The 23,439-nt window shown below is 40.7% G+C and overlaps 2 protein-coding genes across 3 annotated transcripts in view; one reads left to right on the top strand and one right to left on the bottom strand.

The window, feature by feature from the left end:
- Nucleotides 1–23,439, bottom strand: part of LOC134285016 (homeobox protein 5-like) — a 231,767-nt gene that overhangs the window by 169,468 nt on the left and 38,860 nt on the right. The gene's annotated exons all lie outside the window — the stretch shown is intronic.
- Nucleotides 1,913–20,646, top strand: LOC115268329 (uncharacterized). Of its 2 annotated transcripts, none has more exons than XM_062844873.1 (2): nt 1,913–10,063; nt 10,125–10,433. In XM_062844873.1, the coding sequence occupies exon 1, from the start codon at nt 7,385–7,387 to the stop codon at nt 8,750–8,752; it is 1,368 nt and encodes a 455-aa protein (XP_062700857.1). In that variant the 5' UTR covers nt 1,913–7,384; the 3' UTR covers nt 8,753–10,063; nt 10,125–10,433. The 2 variants fall into 2 exon arrangements, with proteins under 2 accessions (XP_062700857.1, XP_062700856.1); XM_062844872.1 differs by having other exon boundaries at nt 6,648–10,063; nt 10,125–20,646.

Below are 23,439 nucleotides of genomic sequence, written 5' to 3'. Positions count from 1 at the left end.
ACAAATCGTTACACACTTTTCCGTTTAATTCATATGGGTGTCAAATATATTTTTTCACGAAATTTCAATTTTAGCTACATGTGTAATGCACATGTTGCACATGCGGACGCGACGCCTCTGGTTCAGACCAGAATCAGGTCAGATCAAAAACAGTTCGGATCAAAATCAGGTCAGATCAGAATCAGTTCGGATCAGAATTACTTCCGATCAGAATCAGTTCGGATCAGAATCAGTTCGGATCAGAATCAGTTCGGATCAGAATCCATTCAGATCAGAATCAGTTTGGATTAGAATCAGTTCGGAAAAGAAACAGTTCAGATCAGAATCAGTTCGGATCAAAATCAGTTCAAATCAGAATCAGTTTGGATCAGAATCAGTTCAGATCAGAATCAGTTCGGATCAGAATCAGTTCAAATCAGATTCAGTTCAGATCAGAATCAGTTCGGATCAAAATCAGTTCGGATCAGAATCAGTTCGGATCAGAATCAGTTCGGATAAGAATCAGTTCAGATCAGAATCAGTTCGGATCAAAATCAGTTCAAATCAAAATCAGTTTGGATCAGAATCAGTTTGGATCAGAATCAGTTCGGATCAAAATCAGTTCAGATCAGAATCAGTTTGGATCAGAATCAGTTTGGATCAGAATCAGTTCGGATCAGAATCAATTCGGATCAAAATCAGTTCAGATCAGAATCAGTTTGGATCAGAATCAGTTCGGATCAAAATCAGTTCAGATCAGAACCAGTTCGGATCAGAACCAGTTCAAATCAGAATGAGTTCGGATCAGAATCAGTTCAGATCAAAATGAGTTCGAATCAGAATCAGTTCGGATTAAAATCAGTTCAGACCAGAATCACGTCAGATCAAAAACAGTTCGGATCAAAATCAAGTCGGATCAGAATCAGTTCGGATCAGAATCAGTTCAGATCAGAACAGGGATCAGAATCAGTTATAATCAGAAACAGTTCAGATCAGAATCAGTTAGAATCAGAATCAGTTTGGATCAGAATCAGTTCGGATCGAAACCAGGTCGGATCAGAATCAGTTCAAATCAGAATCAGTTTTGACAAAAATCAGAATCAGATCAATTTAGTTAACGTGCCTAATTTCAATTAAACAGATTTTAGGAAATACTTGCTTTTCGTTCAAAAACTCCGCATCTGCGTCACCAGTTAAAAGCTTATTGTTCCGATCTCGGAGGTTTCGATGCATTGTTATTAAGAGGATCCATCAAAAACCTTCCCCCAACGAGAGAGAGTCAATTATCCTCAAGTGCATCAATTGAAATTACTCTACTCAAAAGAAGACTTAAGCTGCGCCAAACCACCTCATCATCCCACCACCGACCGTCCCCACTGGAGAGATGCGATCCATTGCTGATGATGATGATGATGATGATTGATGAGATGATGGTACGACGACCCCCTGGGAAACAGTTTTTCCGTCCAAACCACAGTAATCGATCCGCCGCCGCCATTCAATCCGGCAAACACACAAAGCTGAGCTGCGAGAGGCCTGCACTTTACCGAAGCGCACTACCATCGCCGCCAAAAGAGGGTCAATTTCTCGGTCCATCAAAATTGTACACATGGTTTGGTTATTACCTGATTCGCTCCCCAAATCCGCGATCCGATCTGATCGGATCGGAAAGTAGTGACCCCTCCCCTCTGTCTCATCCCTTGCCTGGCTGCCGCAGATCGACTCTGGAAATTGCAAGGGGGTCTAGCTGTGGCATAAAACGATCTGCTCAAAAAGATTTTGATATTGTATTTTGGTTTTGGAAAATCCCGTTTTTATTAAAGAATGCGGTCAAGCATGGCATTTTGGTCGCAACAATTCTTTTCCCGAACTTTAAAAATGAAAGAATAATGTAATAACTCGAAATAAACAAAATTGTAAACAATTCTAATAGTTTGACATTTGAGGTCGAGCTGGACATTCAGGAATTCGACATTTTTCACACTGGGGTTTCGAAAATATTTTTTTTTCTATCGGACGTACACGGTGAAAAAAATCCCTCGAATCATGGGTTTAAAGCAAGGGGTGGGACACAAAATCTAATAATTTAAAAATATACATTTTCAACCACAATCAATAAAATGAAAACATCGAAAAATAAGTAAATATGTATTCTTGGACCATTGTTTGTGATTTAAAGAATCTAGGTAAAGCATTAGGACCCTGTTTTAAAATATTCCTTTGTAAAAATCGAACCTTTATCTCTAAGAAACGCATTTGACCGATTTCTCCCCTACTCTGATTACCTTCCGACCGCCTGCCTACCTGCATGCCCGATGCCGATGGATGCGCTCAATTCGCGCAAACGATTTCCAGCAATCCTCCGGTTGTTGTTGTGAGTAATTTCGAAAGTGAAATTACCAACCACCTAGCTATATTGGGTAGGTATAGGTATATTGGGTACCTCGTGTTCGTCTCGGTTCATCATCTCCCCGTACGGGCCAAACCACACACACGAGGTAACTTCGACGAACCTAATTGAAAAACTATCAACTAGCAAACCATATATGTAGTGCGCTGCAACCACCCTCACCCTGTATGCGCCTATTAGGTTACAAACCACATACCTCCTTTAAAGCAATTACTGGTGAAATTTTAAGAGAAATGGAATTCCTAGAGAATTCCAAGGGAGCTTCTATCTTTAAAAGTCCTTAGAGGAATTCTTGGAGCAATCTCAGAAGGAATCTCTAGTGTAATCCTTAAAAAATCCTTAGTTTCTCAATGGGGATCTCTGAAAGAATGCTTAAAGTAACTTCTTAAATATTTTTTTGTAGAAATCCTAGATATATATCTTAAATTATCCCAAGAGGAATCTCAAGTCGAATATAGAAATTTTAAGAGTAGTACCTGAAAGAGTCCTAGAGAAATTCCCTGGAAAATTCCTGGGAGAATCTTTAGAGGAATTCAATCCCTAAAGGAATTCCTAGAGGAATGCTCAGAAGCATCCCTACAGTAATTCGGAGAACAATTACCTAAGGAATGCCTAGTGTAAACGTACAGGAATTCGATGAGTGATTTCTGTGAATATTATGTAACTCACCAGAACAATCCTTTCCCAGCCATCTTAGCAAACTACAGTAGAATCACTTGGCATTGTACGGGGCACACGATCAAGGCTACTTACTCCGCCAAAGCTCCACTCCTCAATGAGGCAGCATCGCACTGACAATCACGGCATGATGCTTGCTGTCACTGATGCTTGCTAGGGGAAGGACAGGCAAGGGGAATGACACTATCGTTGTTCACACCCCACAATTCCTAGTGGAATCCCCAAAGTGATTCGTAGGGAAAATCTAGAAGAATTATTAAGGGAATGTCAAGAAGAACCCCTGAAGCAATCCTGATAATAATAACTAGAAGAACCTGAAGAGCAGGGTTTGTTGGCAAAATCAGTGCGGTGTACAAAAAGCCCGTACTTCGCACAATATCAATTGCTTGTCATTTATGGTTGATAAAGCTTGAGTTATTTAATATCTGGACGCACTGTTCAATTTACTACAGCGCCCCTGGTGGTCGGATCCGAAAAATGTTGACAGCAGTTTGTTTTGGAATGTTGCTTCCTTCAGTGCTGAAAATTTTGTCACGATTGGTTTCGTTTCTCAAAAGTTATGCGTAATGGAAGCCAATAAGAAAGTTGATGATCAAGGAGGAGTGCCTGAAAAAAGCGTGTTCTACCGTTCTGTACAGCTCACAATGGACCTGTTAAGTTTTGGCCAGTTCTGGCAAGTTGCCACTACAGCAGAGAAAAGCTACAGTGGTATCAAGACAACGGGGTGGTTTTTATCAAAAGAGAAATCAATCTAGCAAATGCCCTCAGTTCCGCCTAATCGAGAAATATTGGGCAATTGTCAAGCAGAAGTTGAAGAAGAGTGGAAAGGTGGTCGGAATGCAACACAGATGCAAAGATGGTGGAACAAAATGGCCGCTCAGGTGAATCAACAGACTGTCCAAGATATGATAAGTGGTATATTTTTTATTTCAATAACATATTTCCGAGACAGGTAAGTTTTTTTTGCGTTCAGATATTAAATGACTCTAGCTTTAAGAGACAGAAACGAATGATTCAGACCTTTCGTTTGAGACCAATCAATCGCAGCACTAGTTCTACTCTTGACGACGCAGCAGTGCTTAGACCTGTGCATTTGTTCGATGTTTCCAACATACTGAAGAAACATTAATGAAATTTGCATCTAATGCATCCCAGAATCCTGATTATTAAGAGTAGGGGTCATCGGGAAAGTAGTGTGGTGTATCAAGGACTTTCAAATGATGAGTCGTTAAAAATTACGAAATTTTACCATCAGGCAGTGCTAATGAACATGCAAATTTACTTGATTACTCAGATATAAGGAGATTCCAGCAAAGTTAATCAATGAAGGTCTTACAGTTGATGTGTGCTGTGTGAAGCGATATTCCGCCACAAGGCAGTGCTGATTACTCAGAGAAATGACGTTTTCGGCTAAAACATGATAAATAACAAAGCGAACAGCAGAATGGTCATCACCGGCAGGAAGGTTCCCAGGACTACAGTAGGTATAAACATCTTTCTTCTCAGATTTTTCACATCACTAACTTTTAGGTAAGCATTTAGCTTCATTTCAAATTCACTTTAACTCAATTTTACTTTATTTCTACTCTACTTTAAACTTGACTTCAAGAGCGTGCAAAAGCACCTTGAATAGCACTTAATCATAGGCTTTCGAGCCAAGACATTAAGGTTAAATTCCTGTGTCCCATCCCAGGAAGAGGATCTCCAATCGAGTGACGTCAACTTTCTTAGCAACGTCACTCCCAACGTTTTTGCTTCACATCTATGCCGCCGTTCCCTTGTTTAGTTCAGTTGTATTCAATAACGCTGCACAGTAGACCTGGTCGTTTTAATGCTTTTAATATATTTCCAATGTACTGCAAGTATTAATAATGACAAGAGAAACAGTAGAAGTAGTCGATTCTATCGTTTTCCAGGAATCTTTCAATAAATGACTGTATGTGTGTAGACTAGATTCCACTTTAAACTCTACTTTAACTTTAACTTTAACTTCTACAACTCACAAAAATAACACTCACCATCTTCAGTTTTTTTTTGTTCTCGTTGACACTGTCGATAACATCGGCGTGGAATTTTCTGTCATGGCAAAAAAATCGTTCTTCACATTGATTACCTTTTATACCCAAGATAGCGGAAGAAATATCGATGATCAGGGATGTGAAAAAATATTGCTGTTGCGCTTCACGACCAGATGTCTCCAGTTGCCGTTTTGTGATTGAGAAAACATGATTATAGACACTACGGAACGTGAGCGATCTTTATCGAGCTCCGGAGCACAACAAATAGACGTAATACTGGCGAAATTTTCATCGACCATGCTTTAACGATCATTTTAAATCTTCATAGTTGTGGCTTTCAGAACCAAACGTACGCGCATCGATTTTCTATGCGTTTGATGTTTCACACTAGCGCCTTCTGTTGACGATATTGCACAACGCAGTGTTTCGTGAAACATTTTCACTATATAGTGATGGTAGTGTGAGCTGGGCGGTGCATTTCACGAAAATTGTTCTAGGTGTTACATCTGTTTGTCTGTATCCAGCGGATTTCAGAAGGTTTCAGTACCATTTCAGAGGGTTTCAGAGGACTTTGAGAGGGATTTAGGGATATTTCAGAGTGTTTCAGGTTGTTTAGTTTAAGAAATGTTTCAGTGATCACAAAGTTTTAAAAGTGTTTCAGGCAGAGTTGCACACTGTCACTGTAAATGGTAAGCAAATCGCTGATTTTGATAGCCCAACTACGATCCAAGTCAGCGTGCGCTCTATTGAGTCACCGTCACTTTCCTTGTTCCATCAGCACTGGACTGACTGTGATGGTGTGTAGATATCACTGATAGGCCATCTTTAAAATTCGTTTATAAATCCAAATGAAGATTTACCAAGATGATATTTTAATATGTGGGTTATTTTGTTTTGCATTTTGGTCACAAAACAGTTTGAATTTTGGAGAAAACCACTAAAATATCAATCAGTTGCAATGATTGTGATCTAGAGTGCGGGTCAACATCAGGTTGTTGCCTGTCATTTTCGTTTTGATATTGAACGGCCTGGAGTGATAGTGATGATGGTGCAATATCAATAGTCACCTGACAAGACTGATATTACACAACTCTGGTTTCAGGGGCCTTCAAAGGGTTTTCAGGAACATTTCAGGAGGATTCAGGGAGTTTCTGAAATGTTTGAGAGGTTCTAATGTACAATTTCAGTGAAATTTCAGGGGGATTCCACGGGTTGTGGTAGGTTTCAATGAGTTACATGACCAAAGAACACCCCAACTGCCCTGAAACCCTTATGAAACACTTGCCCTGAAACCATTGGTAATCCTGCAACTCTTTAAAATGTAACTGCAGTCCCCCTGAATTCCACGTGAACCCCCCCTAAAATGCTGCTGAAATTCCCCTGAACACCTCCTAAAAATCCCTGAAACGCTGCGGATTCCTAGAGTAATAAGAAGAAGAATTCTTTGCGGAATCCCTTGACAAATTCCTAGAGATTAGAAAAATTATTGGAAAAAATGCTTTCTCAAAGAAACTTTAGAAGATTTTCTAAAGGAATACTTGATTCCTTGCTGAGCTCTCATCATGTGGCACTTTTGCAACGGTGTTTTTTGGTCTTTTTCCCCCACCACCCGAGTGGGTTTTTGATCAGTTAGTTTTAACTAGTAGCCAAATAGTGCAATCAGTGCCCAAGGTGATTATTGCGCTTCGTGAAGGAAGCGAATTAGCTGATTAAATCAGTCTAATATCGTGCCACCGTTATCATCGTCGTCACAAACAGTCATCAGTGAACGATAATCTTCCGCATCTGTATAGCAGCAGAGCAGTAGGAGACACGGTTGCTGTATACCTACCTACAGTGCGGTCGGCTTACAGCTGCAGTAGAATCGAGGATAGAAGGCTAACCCCCGATTTCTTCACCCTGGCTTAAGCGTTAAACCAGGTTTAACTATATGGGTAAGCCTGGCTTACCGGTTAAGCCGAGGTGAAGAAATCGGCCCTAAGTAGCATTGTTTTGTTCGTACCTATTCCCCACTGCATTGTAATAATTTATTTTGCTCCGCCGAACCAAAGTTGTTTTTTTTACTTCACTTCTGTCTCTCTCCCGGTATGCCCCGTATAAAGGGGTATAAATCAGTTTGAAATAAAAGTACCCGTGGGATTTACTTTTTGTTTTTTTTTTCTCTCTATAACGCTCCACACAGGGTGCGTCAAATTTGAAATTAATTTTTGAGTTGAATTGCAACCGTTTTTTTGGTTTTCTCTATTTTTGGTATATATTTTTTTTTTGTCTACTCTTTGAGGATTGAATTGGATCCCTTATGGGGGGATCCAATGGAGGCGAATCGCCTCCTAAAGATATTATTGCTCGAACGCGGTTTTACCAGCCATCTTCGCCTGGGCCTTGGGTTGTCTATTTCCGGCGCAAATGCAAACCTTTGAATGTGCTCTCAATTTCTCGAGAGCTGGCGCGTAAGTATCCCGGGACTGTTATTCACCAAGTGAAACAGTCCAAGCTGCGTGTAACCGCACCTAGTTACAAAGCAGCAAATGAAATTGTCCAGCACGAGTTGTTTTCATGTGAATACGCCCTATACATAAATGCACGAGAAGTGGAGGTGGAGGGGAAGATCCTCGACGAAACGCTGACCTGCGACGACATCAAGACCGGTGTAGGCCGGTTCAATAATAGGTCGATCGCTGATGTGAGTATTCTTGATTGCAAACCTCTTCAAAAGGCATCCATGGAAGGTGACAAGAAAGTTTACTCACCGTCAGGGTCTTTTCGAGTGACATTCCCAGGCTCCGTCCTCCCGGAATTTGTTGTAATTGATAATGCTTTTTACACAGTACGTCTTTTTAGGCCGAAGGTTTTTAACTGTACCAATTGCAAGCAGTTTGGTCACAGTGCTAGCTTTTGCGACAACAAGCCCCGTTGTGGCAAATGCAACCAAGCTCATCTCGACGAGTCTTGCACACAGGAAGCTGAAAAATGTAGCTACTGTGGTAAAGAACTACACGAGTTGCAAAAATGCCCGGCATACAAAAAGCGTATTCAAAATGAGAGTCGCTCAATCATTGAGCGCTCCAAGAAGACTTATGCGGAAATGGTGAAATCATTTAATACGCCCGCTAATATGTCTGAGTCAGCTGTCCCAGTTGAAAATCCCTATCAGGAGTTGTCTTCCGATGATCAGGACGATTGCGAAACTGATGAGGGTGGATCCTTTTCGGAGGTACACGCATCCGGAAAAAGGAAGTCACCATCTTCCCCGGGATTGCGCCGAAAGGTTTTCTTAAAGTCTTCCCTCATAAGTTTGACAACTACTAAAGGAGGCGGAGGGAATTTAAAAACTCCGAAGAAGCAGGTCTCTGATGGTGCAGTTCCTTGCTGCAGCAAGGACCTAGAACCTCCGCCTCCAACTGTTAAGTATACTTCAAAAAGAAATACTCGACAAGGTGGCAAGAAAAAAGCCACAAAAGCTCCTCGAACTTCAGCAAAATCTATCAAGCCCAAACGAGGACTGTTCACTTTTAGGGCCCTTGTGGATCGCTTATATGATGCCCTCGGACTTTCCGACTCCTTCAGAGGCATACTAGACATTTTTCTCCAAGCAGTAGAAGAGTATCTTCGGAATTTGACACAATCATGGCCCCTCCTTGCTTCGATCATATCTTTTGATGGATAATTCATCAACCGAGGTTCAAGATATGATCACTGTTCTACAGTGGAACTGTCATAGTTTAAAACCTAAATTGGACCTGTTTAAATTTTTGGTTCACAACTCTGATTGTGATATATTTGCACTTTGTGAAACATGGCTTTCTTCTGAAGACGAACTCAACTTCCACGATTTCAACATCATTCGCCAGGACCGAGATGATCATTATGGAGGAGTACTTTTGGGGATAAAAAAAAGTTACTCATTTTATAAAATTCCAATCCCAACTCATCCTGGCGTAGAAATCGTCGCTTGCCAAATAAACGTAAAGGGTAAAGATCTTTGCGTAGCTTCCGTTTACATTCCTCCAAGAATTTCAATTAACCGCCGTCATCTTTGGAATGCGGTTTCTTCACTATCACATCCAGTTTTAATTCTGGGTGATATGAACGCACATGGTACAGGGTGGGGCGAACCATATGACGATAATAGAGCGGTCATTTTCTATGATTTGTGCGACGATTTCAATTTGAACATTTTAAATACAGGTGAAGTGACACGTATTGCATCTGACGGCAAAGAAAGTCGTCTTGACCTATCACTGGGATCAAGTTCACTATCATTCGATTGCTTGTGGAAGGTAATCGAGGATCCTCATGGTAGTGATCACTTGCCCATTATAACCACCACAAAGCATAATAGTGAAAGGTCAGACCAACCAATTCAGGTTCCTTTTGACCTCACAAGGAATATCGATTGGCAAAAATATGCAGAAGCGGTATCTTTTGGCATCGAATCATTCGATCCCCTCCCACCTTTGGATGAATATCGATTCCTGTCAGAACTGATATACAAGAGTGCATTAGAATCACAAAAACGACGAGTTCCAAGTGCAACCTTCAAAAGAAGACCAGCGGCTGGCATTGGTCACGAGATTCACAAGTATGCTACGGTTATGCTCGTAACGACCTGCGCAAGCAATCGCGATGTTAGCAACCATAGATCACATACGCTAATGGGTAAATCGTAACCAAGAAACCATTGTTGACCGTAACGATTTGTTTGTTTGTTCGACCATCCCAGACTCTGACCTTCAGTCAATTTGACCGTCAGCCCATCAGTCCCAGTTTATTCCTCAAACATTTCGACCTCAAACATTTCGTAATTTTACGTTTTAATTACTACCGGAAGAAAATTGTGTAGGTCAATGCATCAACCCTATTACATATTGATATTTTTTGTAACCTCACTCTTCTTGGCCGATTACTAGACCTAGACGCGATTCCTGTTACCGTTTCCGTTATAGTCCGCGCATCACTTGGTGTATAGCTACAATTGGTAGGTACAGGCTTGCTGAATTATTTGACAATGGAAAGTCACATTTCCCGTTTTATTCTAGTGAAAGAGCCCCTGGAAGAACAAGGACCGATAAGGTGACGTTGCCCTGTTGATATCGACATGCCGAACATTCCCAACGTTCCTGAACATAGGCGGAACGTAAGCTTACGCGTTTAGTTAGTCAAGTCTCCACACTGTAGGATTTCATCTGGTCCAGGGCTAAAGGTGATCCCAACCCTCGGCCCACCCAGGCGCTGTCCTCAATATTCGACAGCGCCTCTGCAGTCATAATAAAGTGAATAATATTGAACTAATATGTATTTATGTGAATAAATATCTGATGCAAATGTTTTTAATTAATTATTTCTTACGCATTTCTGAAGAAGGTTTGGCCGAACATATGTGAGAGCTAGAGCAACATTTGAAAGAACAGGTCGTTCCTACTGCGGCCAGCAGGCATAGGCGAAACTACCGGGGGTGCCATGCACCCCCTAGAATAATTGAGATGCAATGCTGTGCGATATGGGGCGCTGAATGATGAATAGATGAACTAATGAACATTTGTTCGTAATGGCCAAAATCCGTTGTTTCGCTCTTGTAACTGTTGGCCTAGCGCACTGTGTTAAATTATATTTCATAAATCAAGAGTGTTGACTACTCGTGAAAACAAATTCTCAGTGGTCAGAATTCAAAACGGTGGAGTAATTTGGATAACACTGTAGTTTTGTAACTACTACAATGACCTTCATGACCGTCGATTCAGTAGTCGATGACGGTCGTTGTTTGAAAAACTTCATTGAAGTTTTCTATGGTTACTTGAACCTTTCTTTCCATGGACGTTCGCAACCCGAAAAGCTTCTGAGCAACGGCGTAGACGATTTGATGAGCCTATTGCGATGAAGCGAATGTGAATGCGGAAGAATATTTTCTGTTACATGAAAGTGATTGCCAACGGTGACTAATGCCAAGCCTGGACCAGCCACACTAGGCTGGGATGATGATTGCACCCAGTTGTATCTTAAAAAATCTGATGCTTTCAAAGCTTTTCGTAGGCATGGTACTTCAGATCTTTATCAAGAGTATGCTAAGCTCGAAAGACAGCTGAAGAACCTGCTGAAAGCGAAGAAGCGTAGTTATTGGCGACACTTCATTGAGGGCCTCTCTAGAGAAACTTCAATGACAACGCTTTGGAGAGTGGCTCGCAACATGCGAAACCGCTCTTCTTCTAATGAGAGTGACGAATACTCCAACCGTTGGATATTTAGCTTCGCGAAAAAGGTCTGCCCAGACTCAGTCCCAGCACAACCGTTTTCTTGTGAAACATCCTCAGGAGACGGTTCTCTGGACAGACCCTTCACTATGCTGGAATTTTCTATGGCTCTTCTTTCATCAAACAATTCCGCTCCGGGACGCGATATGATCAAGTTCAATCTTCTAAAAAACCTCCCAGATATCGCGAAAAGACGATTACTGGACCTGTTCAACTCATTGATGGAGAATAACATTGTTCCGCCAGAATGGAGACAGGTCAAAGTAATAGCTGTTCAAAAGCCTGGTAAACCAGCGTCTGATCATAATTCATACCGCCCAATTGCTATGTTATCATGTTTAAGGAAATTGTTGGAAAAAATGATCCTATCACGACTCGACCATTGGGTTGAATCGAATGATTTGCTTTCAAATACACAGTTCGGGTTTCGCAAGGGTAAAGGAACAAACGATTGTCTAGCGTTGCTTTCAACAGATATTCAACTGGCCTTTGCGGAAAAGGAGCAACTGGCTTCAGTTTTCTTGGATATTAAGGGCGCCTTTGATTCAGTTTCCATAGGAATATTGTCAGAAAAACTGCACAATAGTGGACTTCCAGGAATTTTAAATAATTTCTTGTATAATTTGTTGTCAGAAAAACATATGAGTTTCAATCTCGGACAACTGACAACTTCCAGAATTAGTTACATGGGCCTACCCCAAGGCTCATGTTTAAGTCCCTTGCTTTATAATTTTTACGTGAAAGACATTGATAGTTGCTTGGAAGGACAATGCACGCTAAGACAACTTGCAGATGATGCTGTGGTTTCTCTAAAAGGCCCACATGCAGAAATGTTGCAAAGACCATTGCAAAATTCTCTAAATAATCTGTCAATCTGGGCAAGAGATTTGGGGATCGAGTTTGCTCCGCAAAAAACTCAATTGGTTGTGTTTTCTAAAAAGCGGAACCCAGCCCAACTGAAACTCAATCTTTTGGGAATAGAAATCGACCAATCTTTGACTTCGAAATACCTTGGGGTCTGGTTTGATTCAAAAGGCACTTGGGGTACCCAAATCAAGTATTTGGTGCAAAAATGTCAACAAAGGATCAATTTTCTACGCACAATTACCGGAACATGGTGGGGTGCTCACCCGGAAGACCTCATAAAACTATTCTCTCTGTTATTGAGTATGGCTCTTTCTGCTTCCACTCAGCAGCAAACTGTCACCTAATAAAGCTGGAACGAATTCAATACCGTTGTTTGCGTATTGCCCTCGGCTGTATGCACTCAACTCATAATGCGAGCCTAGAGGTCCTGGCAGAGGTGAAACCTCTCCAGAACCGCTTCTGGGAGCTCTCGCTAAGGTTACTTATCAAGTGTGGAGTGAGCAACACACTTGTTATTGAAAACTTCGAAGAAATGCTCAGTCTGAACACTCAGTCAAAATTCATGAGAATCTATTTTTTCTACATGTCATCTGATATAAGCCTCCCAGGTTATAATCCTCCTCGTGTACACTTCACCAATGACAGTTCCTCTGTTAAATACGATCTGTCCATGAAACAAGCTGTTCAGGGAATACCAGATCAACTTCGATGTATATCTATTCCTCGCATATTTAACGAAAAGTACCAAAATGTCAATTCCTGTAAGAGATTCTTCACTGATGGGTCTCGCATAAATGGACCCACTGGTTTCGGTGTCTTCAATGAAAACTCCACCGCCTTCCGCAAACTTCAGGAACCTTGTTCGGTTTATGTTGCTGAGCTGGCAGCAATCGACTTCGCCTTGGGGATGATCTCAAACATGCCCGCAGACCATTTCTTCATCTTCTCGGATAGTCTTAGTTCTATTGAGGCACTCCGGTCGATGAAACCTGTAAGGCATTCATCTTACTTTCTTACAAAAATAAGGGAGCAGATGGGTGCACTGGTCGAAAGATCATACAAGATTACCTTTGTATGGGTCCCCTCACATTGCTCAATTTATGGCAATGAGAAGGCGGACTCTCTCGCAAAGGTGGGCGCACAGGAAGGCGAGACCTATGATAGAAGAATTTCACACGATGAATTTTTCCATTTAGTTCGTCAGAGTTCTCTTCAAAGTTGGCAACGTGATTGGCGAGATGGTCAACTGGGACGGTGGTTACATTCCATTATTCCTAATGTTTCTTTGCGAGCGTGGCATTACAGTTTGGACGTAGGCCGAGACTTCATACGCGTGATGTCAAGACTCATGTCCAACCATTACTCGCTAGGCGCGCATTTGCATAGAATAAACCTCGCGCTCGACAAGCTTTGTACTAAATGCGGTTCCGGTTATGATGACATCGACCACGTAGTTTGGCAATGCCCGGATAATGACGCCTCCAGAGCGCTACTATTGGATACCCTTGAGGCCCGAGGTAGACAACCCTTTGTTCCAGTAAGAGATGTGTTGGGAACCCGCGATCTAATCTATATGCGGTCCATTTATGAGTTTCTTCGCATGTGTTGTATAAAGGTATAATCTTCTGTTTTTTTTTTCGCTTCAGTTTTTTTTCTTTGTGTTTTGTCTTTTTTGTGTTTTATGTTCCTGGCCATCCGGCAGACGAAAACCCGTGACAAGCCCGTGCAAACACCAGAGGCGACGCCAAAAGCCAAGATACCTCCCGGATGTGCTACAGAGAACCCTGAAACCTTATCCTCACCATGCCTTTCCTTAAAATTTTGTGACCCGCTAACCTCGAGCAGCCACGAGTACCCTGGCCTCCTCCCAGTACTAACCTCGAGTACCTAAGAAAGTCAGAAAATTGTATGTAACTGAATACAAATAATGAATTGCGGCTCCGTAAAGCGTTACACGCGATTGAGCCATAAATAAATGAACTAGACAAAAAAAAAAATAAAGGAATACTTGAAAAAATCTTTGGATGCTTTACTGACCCAACTAACAATCGTAATTTCTCATGGGATTTCGGCTTTAAGTCAAAGAAGATCGGAATCCACAAACAAGCATGCATGCTGAATTGTTGCTTTATAAAAGTATAATGATAGCTGAACTATAATTATGCTGTACATATTACTGTACAAATGCTTTTTTCAATTGAAAAAGTAGCCAATTTTCAACTTTTCGTATCGGTTTAACAATGATAATTTGAAACACTTTTTAAAGGTATAAGAAATTTTCTGTTCGACTTTCAATTATTACTTAACAAGATAGTTGAACAAGACCTTTTTATGCTTCTTGTTCAGATTATGTACAAATTGGCAACTGTGATACCTAATGTTATGATTTACTTTAAAAGATGAAAATGACTTTGTTGTGTTTTCTGTGTTTGTTTACGTCTACACGGAGAAACAAAAGTACCCAAAAGTGAGTTCATTCCACTCAACTTCGAGGTTGCGTGTGGGAAGCCAATTTTGAGTTGATGGAGTCGATGTTGATGTAGGTAGTTTGCATTTAGGCGTATACGGTCAAAGTACCTAGAGTCGAAGTTCTTTTTACTCATCCGACAGTTTAAATTACTCAACTTTCGGTACTATGTCACTTACTCAATTTTGGCTTCCCACATCGAACGTTTTGCTATTCATTCTCTGACAACAGTAAAGGGAGCGAATGAAAGGGATGCAAAAAAGAACTCAAAAGTGAGTTTAAAAATACTCAATTTTGGGTTCTCTTGTTTTTCAGTGTACACACCTAGAAAAAATTATGTAATTTTAGATGTCCTGAACCTGACATATACGAGCATCTTCAAAGACACTAATTTAGAGGTCAAAACATGTAAATTTACATCTTGGAGGACATCACAAAATAAAACTCATTTGTTCTTAGCGTCTAGCAATCGCCAGATCGCAATTCGAGTCGAAAATTATTCGACAGATAAACATTTAAAAGTAAAATTTTGGCACGCATGGATTCGAACTCAGATCCGTTGGGTATGAAGCACATCACTTACCTCTCAGCTATTTCACCGAGGAGCAAGGTGGCTCATGAATTTGATACTGACTCTACGTTTCTGGTGAAATTGATTTGTTGGCATAAAAGATATTGTAGTACAAGATACAGATTGTCGCTCTCGTCGCTGTCCGCAACATCCCGGGGCCACGTCTGTCAAACGATTTGTTTTCACGATCAGCTGCTGGCGATGGAAGGCTAACATGTGAAAGCGTCTGAAATAGAGTATTTCAATCTCCATACAAAGTGACCAAATCTTTTGTATTTTCAGTACTAAAATTGATGCTGCAAGTAATCTGAATCGAGTATTAGTTATGGATTTTTTGTATTTGATTGTTTAACAACTATTTAATGAAAAAATAGTTCATTTAGTTTTATGAAACTTGAAATCCGCTTGTGCGAAAAAGTATGTTGGGTTGCAATCAAATGTTGGGATAGAAACATTGAGAGGCAAATGAGAGACACTAGGGATCCCAATGCAAATCGCGCTGATTGTCGTCGATGATCAGAATAATCGGTGTGGTGATTTTGAGACATCCACATTCAGCTTTGACAGATATGTACCTGGGATGTTGCGGCACCGGAACAATGGCTACACTAGCGACAATCTTTATCTTGTACTATAATATCTTTTGTTGGCATCTAACCTACTTACATGATGCGCGTAAAATTGTGTCCAATTTGTGGTTCAGTCTTGAAAATGTTAACGTTCTTTTATGAATCCGTCTCGTGTAAATTTCAGAATTTTTTGGTGTGTAGGATCTGTCACATGTATAAATGTTGTTTATTGTTGACTAGAGTGTGAATGATTGTATAGTCTATTTTACGAAACGACAACAGTGTTGATATTTATATTAACACTCACGAGCTTGGGCGCAACCTTCTGTCAAATTTTCATTCATGAAATGAGCGATCAGCTGATCCGAAACGTCTCGTAAAATGGCTCATTGTGGTAATTAAGTATCGTTAACCTTCCGTAACTCGCGCGGTTGACTACCTGCGTCAGCACCATGCTAATGCTGAGTACAAAAAGCGAGATTTTTTCATCGAGTTGTACAAAATACAACAGCGCGATCACTCGAGGGTTAATAAAGTGTATACAAATAATGAATACAGTTGTTTAACCGTTATTGTAGAGAAAGATTATTCTCACACCAACAAAGCAGCTGATATTGAACTTTTTTTTTGTTTCCACATATGGATAAAAGTAGTAATAATTGTTTTGAATCGGATTAAATGACAGTGCTCCCGAACAAGTTGACTTGCTCCGATTTTATGATAGAGCATATGTGTTAGATGCATCGAGCTAACTACACGGACGCAGCCAATTTTCGCGTGCCATCAGCCAATCATCATTATGTAATCTAGTTTGTAATTATTTTCCAACTACCTAGCACTTTTCTTTTCTCGCTTCATTCCAACAAATCAACGACGTGTTGTCGGCGAAGAAGCCCCAGAGTCAGTCACCGGAGCCAGCATTTGCTGTTGTGGTTGTTATCTGCGCTAGACCAAGACCGCGACAAAGCTGAAGCCATGTTTTGAATTTGTAGGGAAAAAAAATCCCATCAAACGCCGGCGCCGCCATCTTGCGGCGCTTTAGCAGTGCCGCCACTGCCTCTACCCCAAGCAGCCCTGTTGAACTTTCACTAATTGTTTCAAACATGAAATGAAGACTTTTTCACCGCTTCCTCCGGCCAGCGACGAAGCTAACCCGCTCTCATTACCGTTGCGATGACTGGCTGCATGGGAGAAGTAAGAAATCGCGGTCCGGATTCACGGGATCTAACGGGGATTTGAATTTGCGCGGCATTCGAAAGATTCGTTCCTGAACGATCGCAGCCATCGTTGCGCTCGCCGCCTACCAAGACCTACGATATGGTACTGATGGTAGAGCGATCCCTCCGCAAATTAAAACAATGGCAACGTGATCGGCATAATCTGATGCTTCGATCGGCGGCGATGGGTTGCTATCCCTAGCATTTGACGTGCGCAAGACTTGCACAAGTTTCTTCTTCGGTATTCAGCGCGATGAAAGAGAATGCATTTCTTCACACAATCATCGGCGGAGGTTTTTACCCGTACGGCCCACTTTGATCTCGTGCTTATGGGTTGCTCTGCGAAACCGTCCAGTTTCAATCAAGTCAGTTTAGAGAATGCTCTTCATTATGAGTCTGGCGTGAGTTGCACCCTCTTTAAAATTTATCTAGATTTATATAAAAATCGACGCCACAAGTTGTGTTGCGGCGCTAGTGTTACCAAAGCTAAAACAATTTGACTTCTTAAACAGCTTTCAAGAGCAAACTTGTTCTAACTTGGATATCTGTTCTCTGTGTTTTATCACAGACAAACAGACGTCTCACTCTACTCACTTCCTATCGTTTCACTTTTTAACGGATAATTCAAATATTCCGTAGTTCGCAAATCGCTCGCTCATGGCGCTCGCATCGTTTTTGCTCCTGTTTGACGTTTGCTCACTACCGCCATCTACTCAGTAGATTTGCGTACCACAGCATAATTAGCATTGGGCGATTATGTTTGCGTGACGATGATTTTTATCGCATTTTCTTCCAAGTGACACGTCTGTTTGTCTGTGGTTTTATATTCATTGACTACAACATGGGAACTTTGCGATACCAGCGCCATCTCGATGTTGATACATATGTTTCCATTTCAAATCTTAACGGTTCTTTTGCTTACTCCGTTTTGAAACTGGTCTTGGATGTCTGTTCTCTGTGGTTTTACAATATTTTCCTTTTATTTTTTCTCGGTTTTACCCCAATCTACCCTATTTACTTTTACATCTGGCACTGACAGGCACAGTCACAAACTCTTGCACAACTTGGCTTTTAGCTTTTAGCGCTAATCAACGGCTGCACTTCCCTTGCATCGTGCCTTTTGCCACATCAGGAAGAATGTTGTAGGAGTTTCATCTCTCGTTTCTAACTTCTTCTCCTTCCATACTCTCGAATCTTCCATCAGCAGAGGTTCCTCCGAAACGCGCTGATGCAGCACGCGAAACCTAATAATTAACGAAAACATGACTTTCGATTTTAACCCCTTGGATTAGCTTCAGCAGCAACGGTAAAAGGTCTCACCCGTAGCAGACGGTGGTGGTCCCGTCCCATCGTCATTCTCCCTTTCGAAATCGAATCGAATCCGGGCACGCAGATGGGAGTCTCCCATTCACTTCCTTCCAAACACCATCAAGCTCAACCTGATGGGAGGCACTTTGGCAGGCGACGCGTGCTGTAGCTGGTGCAAGTTTCGAGGCGAAAATAAAAAACAAAAACAGCAAAACATCAGTCAGGGATGCTGTGAAACACCGACCGGCTGAATGAACCCTAAACCACGGTGTTCAAGGGGGGATTGGTGTAAAATGCACTATTGAGCATTAATCCAGCATTTTACAAGCGGTAATGGCCTCCTAAAATACGGTACAAAAAGGGCGACAAGTTGGATTGCGGGAACTCTCTCAAATTATTGTATGCCTCCGTCTAACATCGATTGCAAGAGAGTTCATGGGGCAGTATAGACGAGTGCATCGATGAATATTGAGTTCACTGAGCCTGAAATTTTTTGACAGCACAGCGGGGTCGACTCTCAAAAACTTCTACTTAGAGATGCATCACCAAAATGCGCTGATAATATTTTTCTTTGATTTCTTGCATGAATTTACATTTAAAGTAATGCATATGCATATAGTGAATGCACTAGCCTATATTTTTGCAACTTCATCGCGAAAAGTAGATGCAATAAATTATAAAAAATTTCAGCTGGGTAGAAGTTGTTGAGAGTCGACCCCGCTGTGGTGTCAAAATTCGCTGCCCGAGTGAACTTTCAGCGGGCGGTGCACTCGTCTATCAGGCTGGATTCATAGGTGAACGCGTTACAACGGATCAGATGTTCGCCATCCGCCAGGTGTTACAGAAATGCCGCGAATACACCGTGCCCATACATCACTTGGTCGGCGTTAAGTCAGAGGGGACCAAGTAACAAAATTGACGAAAATTAGATTTTAAGGGCATTTGATCAGGAATTACTTAGGCTACTTGGAACATTCGCCCAATTTTCTTAATGTTACTATTAACGAGAGTTATAGCACAATTTTCTTTTGATTGAACTGCAAAAATTGATAATAGTGTACAGTCAGAGTGGACCATATGCTTGATGTCAAGAGAGTTGAAAAAATATGTATTGGTTAAAATCCAATAAATAAAATAGTTTATCATCAAAATGTGATACGTTTCCAAATCGTATGACTCCCTAACGCATTTTCTGATGATTATTGGTCAAGGAAGCACGTAAAATTCCATTTTATTATGGTCAATATCGTATTTTACAGATCATCGTGTTGAAGCATATTGGGGCATTTCACGTGCAGACAGAGTGGACCATGTGTCTCTAAGAAAAATAGTTGAAATTACCTTATTCTTCGCAACCCTTTTCAAATCAAAATATGTTTGTTTAGTAGCTGTTGGGCATCATATTGCAATGTACCAATACCCGTTTCATGAAGAAATTGATTTTACCGAATATTTAACAATTGTGTACTTGGTTCACTCTGTCTGAACGAAATTTTGAAAAATGCTAGTCCTCTGAATAAATTATTATGAACCGTGTAACTACAATATTTCAAAAACGTGCTGAATTATGAAAATACATTCAAAAGTTGTTAGCTATTCAATGTTCAAATTAAGAATTCTCAAATAGCTCATTAATTGACTACCTTTCATGTGATATTGAACTGTTGTACTTGGTCCATTCTGACTGAACATAAAAATTTAAAATGGTAACCAACACTGTAAACAGAAATATCAAAATCTAAACTTCCTGCTCACATTATACACCACTCCTATTAACTTTTGTCCTACTTGTGCATTATTTTTTCATCAAATATGTAAGAACTTGAGTGTGAAATGTAGTTGGTTGAAGATTTTCCAAAAACCGTTCAGTCAGAGTGGACTAAGTACAATTAATTATTTAGCAATTTCTCGGTTTTAAGCTTTATTTTACGTTTTTTTCGCGATCAATACAGAGCGATGCTATGATGCATAGTTATTATGATTTATAGCAAAAAATCAGGAACATTTGTTGAAAAACTTAAAACTTATAGAGTTGCAAACTTTAAAGTCGTTTTTCTAGAAATTAAGTAAAAGACACATGGTCCTCTCTGACTTAACGCCGACCACTTGTTCATCAATTTCAAATCGGCGTATGATACAATCGATCGAGAACAGCTATGGCAGATTATGCACGAATACGGATTCCCGGATAAAGTGATACGATTGATCAAGGCGACGATGGATCGAGTGATGTGCGTAGTTCGCGTCCTTTCGAATTTCGCAGAGGGTTACGGCAAGGTGATGGTCTTTCGTGCTTGGCTTTAGAGGGTGTAATAAAAAAAGCGGGAATGAACACGAGTGGAACGATTTTCGCTGCTCTTATACCCATTTGTCAATAAACGCACTTCTGTTCCTGTGCGACGTGTCTCGAAAACGCTTCATTGCCTGCATTCAGCAGCAACTGACAGTTCTTTGACATCTATTTGACAGTTGTTCAGTTATCAAATCCCATTCAATAAGTGAAACGTAAACATGTTGCAGTTATCGAAAGTACATATTTTTAAATGTTTTAATGACAATAATTGAAACTTTTCATAAACTGCGCATATTAGCTTGATCTCCACTGCATTTGCACCTACCGATCGGCAGCACTGCCAAAGGAACACGCGGAGGATATCTGGAGCTCGATTTGAAAAGGTCGTATGTGCTTTTGTCGATTAAAAATTCGATCAGTTGGATTCGCTTATTATAGAATAAACCGTTGAAATTGAACAAAGTTGATACATACAGTAGAATCATCACAAAACAGGCTATCCGTTCCATCATTAAAAGTCTCCAAAATATCTTCTCTATTGCTACAATAACTAAAATAAACTGATCGAATTTTATATCGACAAATGTACATACGACCTATTCAAATCGAGCTCCAGATATGGTTTTAGCAGATTTAGACAGACGGGATCTGACGAAAGTCGATTCAGCCCGTGGGTGCACGTGGGGAAACAGAGGATGCAGAGAGAAAGACATAGAGAGACGTTTGCATAATTACTACCCTCGTGTCTACTTTTCAAGTTTCCGTTGCATAGGAGACCGACTCGATGGTCGATGGTTTTAGCACAGACAAACAGACGTAACACTCTTCAAAATGACTTGGCGCATGCATGCGTTAAGATCGATTCAAATTTCATTTGATTTGCGCGATCGTTCCACCAGATGCGCTAGTGTTTGATCACTTTGACGTTTGCCAGTGTACGCGTTGCTGAATATTGCAAACGAAATTTAAAGGCAATTTGTGCAGTAGTGTGCGTGTCAGCAAAACGTCAAATCGAAATTCATCATGGCCGACAGAGTCGCGCTCGGTTCTACCAACAGGTGGCAGTGTGCTCATGAAAATGACACCGGGCAAAAGTTTTTGATGAATTTCCTCTAAGAGTTACGTCTGTTTGTCTGTCGTTTTAGCCTGAATGGAAGCTTATAATTAAGTCTGTATAAAGTATGTATCCTTCAAAAAAGCCTTCACGGTTTTTCCACAAATTTGTTCCAGGATTCCTCCTGAAGTTTCCTGTGGGATTCCCAGGAAGTTCTTGATGTGATTCTTCCGGGGGTTGATTGAGGATTCTTTCAGAAGTTCCCGCTGGGGTTCTTTCGGGAGTTTCTCCTGAGATTCCTAACAGGGACTCCGTCTGGAATGCATTCAAGAGATCTTGCCATGATTGCTCCAGGAAGTATTCCCAAAATTCTTCCAGCGACTTTCCTAGGATTGTTTTTAAGAAATACCTTTTGAGATTACTTCAGTAGTTCCTAAATTCCTTCCGAAATTTCTGTAGGCATTAGTTTTGAGATTGCTCCAGGAATTTCTTCTAGGATTACCCTAGCCATTTTTCCTGAGATTCCTCCGGGAATTTCTTCCGTGGGTTCTCCACAAATTTATTCTAGGATTCCTGTAAGATTTCCTTCTGTGATTCCTCAGGGAGCTCCGTCTGAGATTGTTTTTGGGATCCTTTATGAGATTCCTATAAGGTTCCTCCAGGAACTCTTTTCAGAGTTCCTTCAGATATTCCTTCTGGGACTTCAAGGTACTTCTTCCGGGATTTCTACAGAAGTTACGGGAATTCTCCAGAATTCCTAACCTAGTTTCTTTTGGAATGTCCTCAGGAGTTTTTTTTTTACTTCCAGAACATATTCCTGTAAAATATTCCACGGAACTCCAGGATTTCTTCCGGGATTCCTCCAGGAATTCTTTTGAGGATTGCTTCAGGAAGTTCCTCCAGGATTCCCACAGAAACACCAACTAAAATTCTGTCTGGAACTCCTTCCAGGAATTTTATGCGAGATTCCTTCCGGAGTTCCTTCTTGGATTTCTTCAGGAATTCTTTCTGAGATCCCCTCAGGAATCCTACAAGAACTTTTTTCAATATTCCTCCAAAAACTTCTCCAACGTTCTTCCAGGATTCTTTCAGAAACTACTTTTGGGATTGCTTCAAGAATTCCGGGAATTTCTTCTGGGCTTCTGTCCGGAATTGCTTCAGGAATTTCTTTGGGAACTCTTACCGAGATTCTTCCGGGATGCTTTTCTGGAATTCTTTCAGAAACTTCTTTTGGGATTTCTTCAGGAACTATTTCCAGAATCAGTGAATCAAAATTCAATTATCGCGCAACATTAATGACAATGTCGCAACCTGTATTTGTTGCGACAAACAAACCCATGCGACATAAGTTTGTCCCAACTTGAAAATAATGGGATTAACATCGTACACCACGAGTTTAGAGATTTTTAAGTCTTGCATTGCGATTTTCGAACGGTAATTTCGAGTCGGTAAACACTGCCACTCTGGTGAAGCTCTACCCGAGCAGAAGGGAATAACAACAGCATAAGGAGCTGTGTTATTTGGGTAAAATAACTGAATAACAAAATCGATTATTTTTAAGTTATTATCATAACATATTGTGTTATAAACTTGTCTGTCATAAGCGGCAAAATAACAAATTCCATAACAAAAAAATGTTCCTGGAAAACCATTTCAATAACTTGTTTTGTTAGTTTTAATAACAGTGAATTCGGAAAATATTTCAATAACAAATTTTGATATTAATATGATATTGATAATAATCGGAGAGCAGAATTTGC

The sequence above is a fragment of the Aedes albopictus genome, chromosome 1 (genome assembly GCF_035046485.1).
Source record: "Aedes albopictus strain Foshan chromosome 1, AalbF5, whole genome shotgun sequence".
In the NCBI taxonomy this organism is placed as follows: domain Eukaryota; kingdom Metazoa; phylum Arthropoda; class Insecta; order Diptera; family Culicidae; genus Aedes; species Aedes albopictus.
Note: the sequence above shows the minus strand (reverse complement) of the source record. Positions and strands in the feature narration are given on the sequence as shown.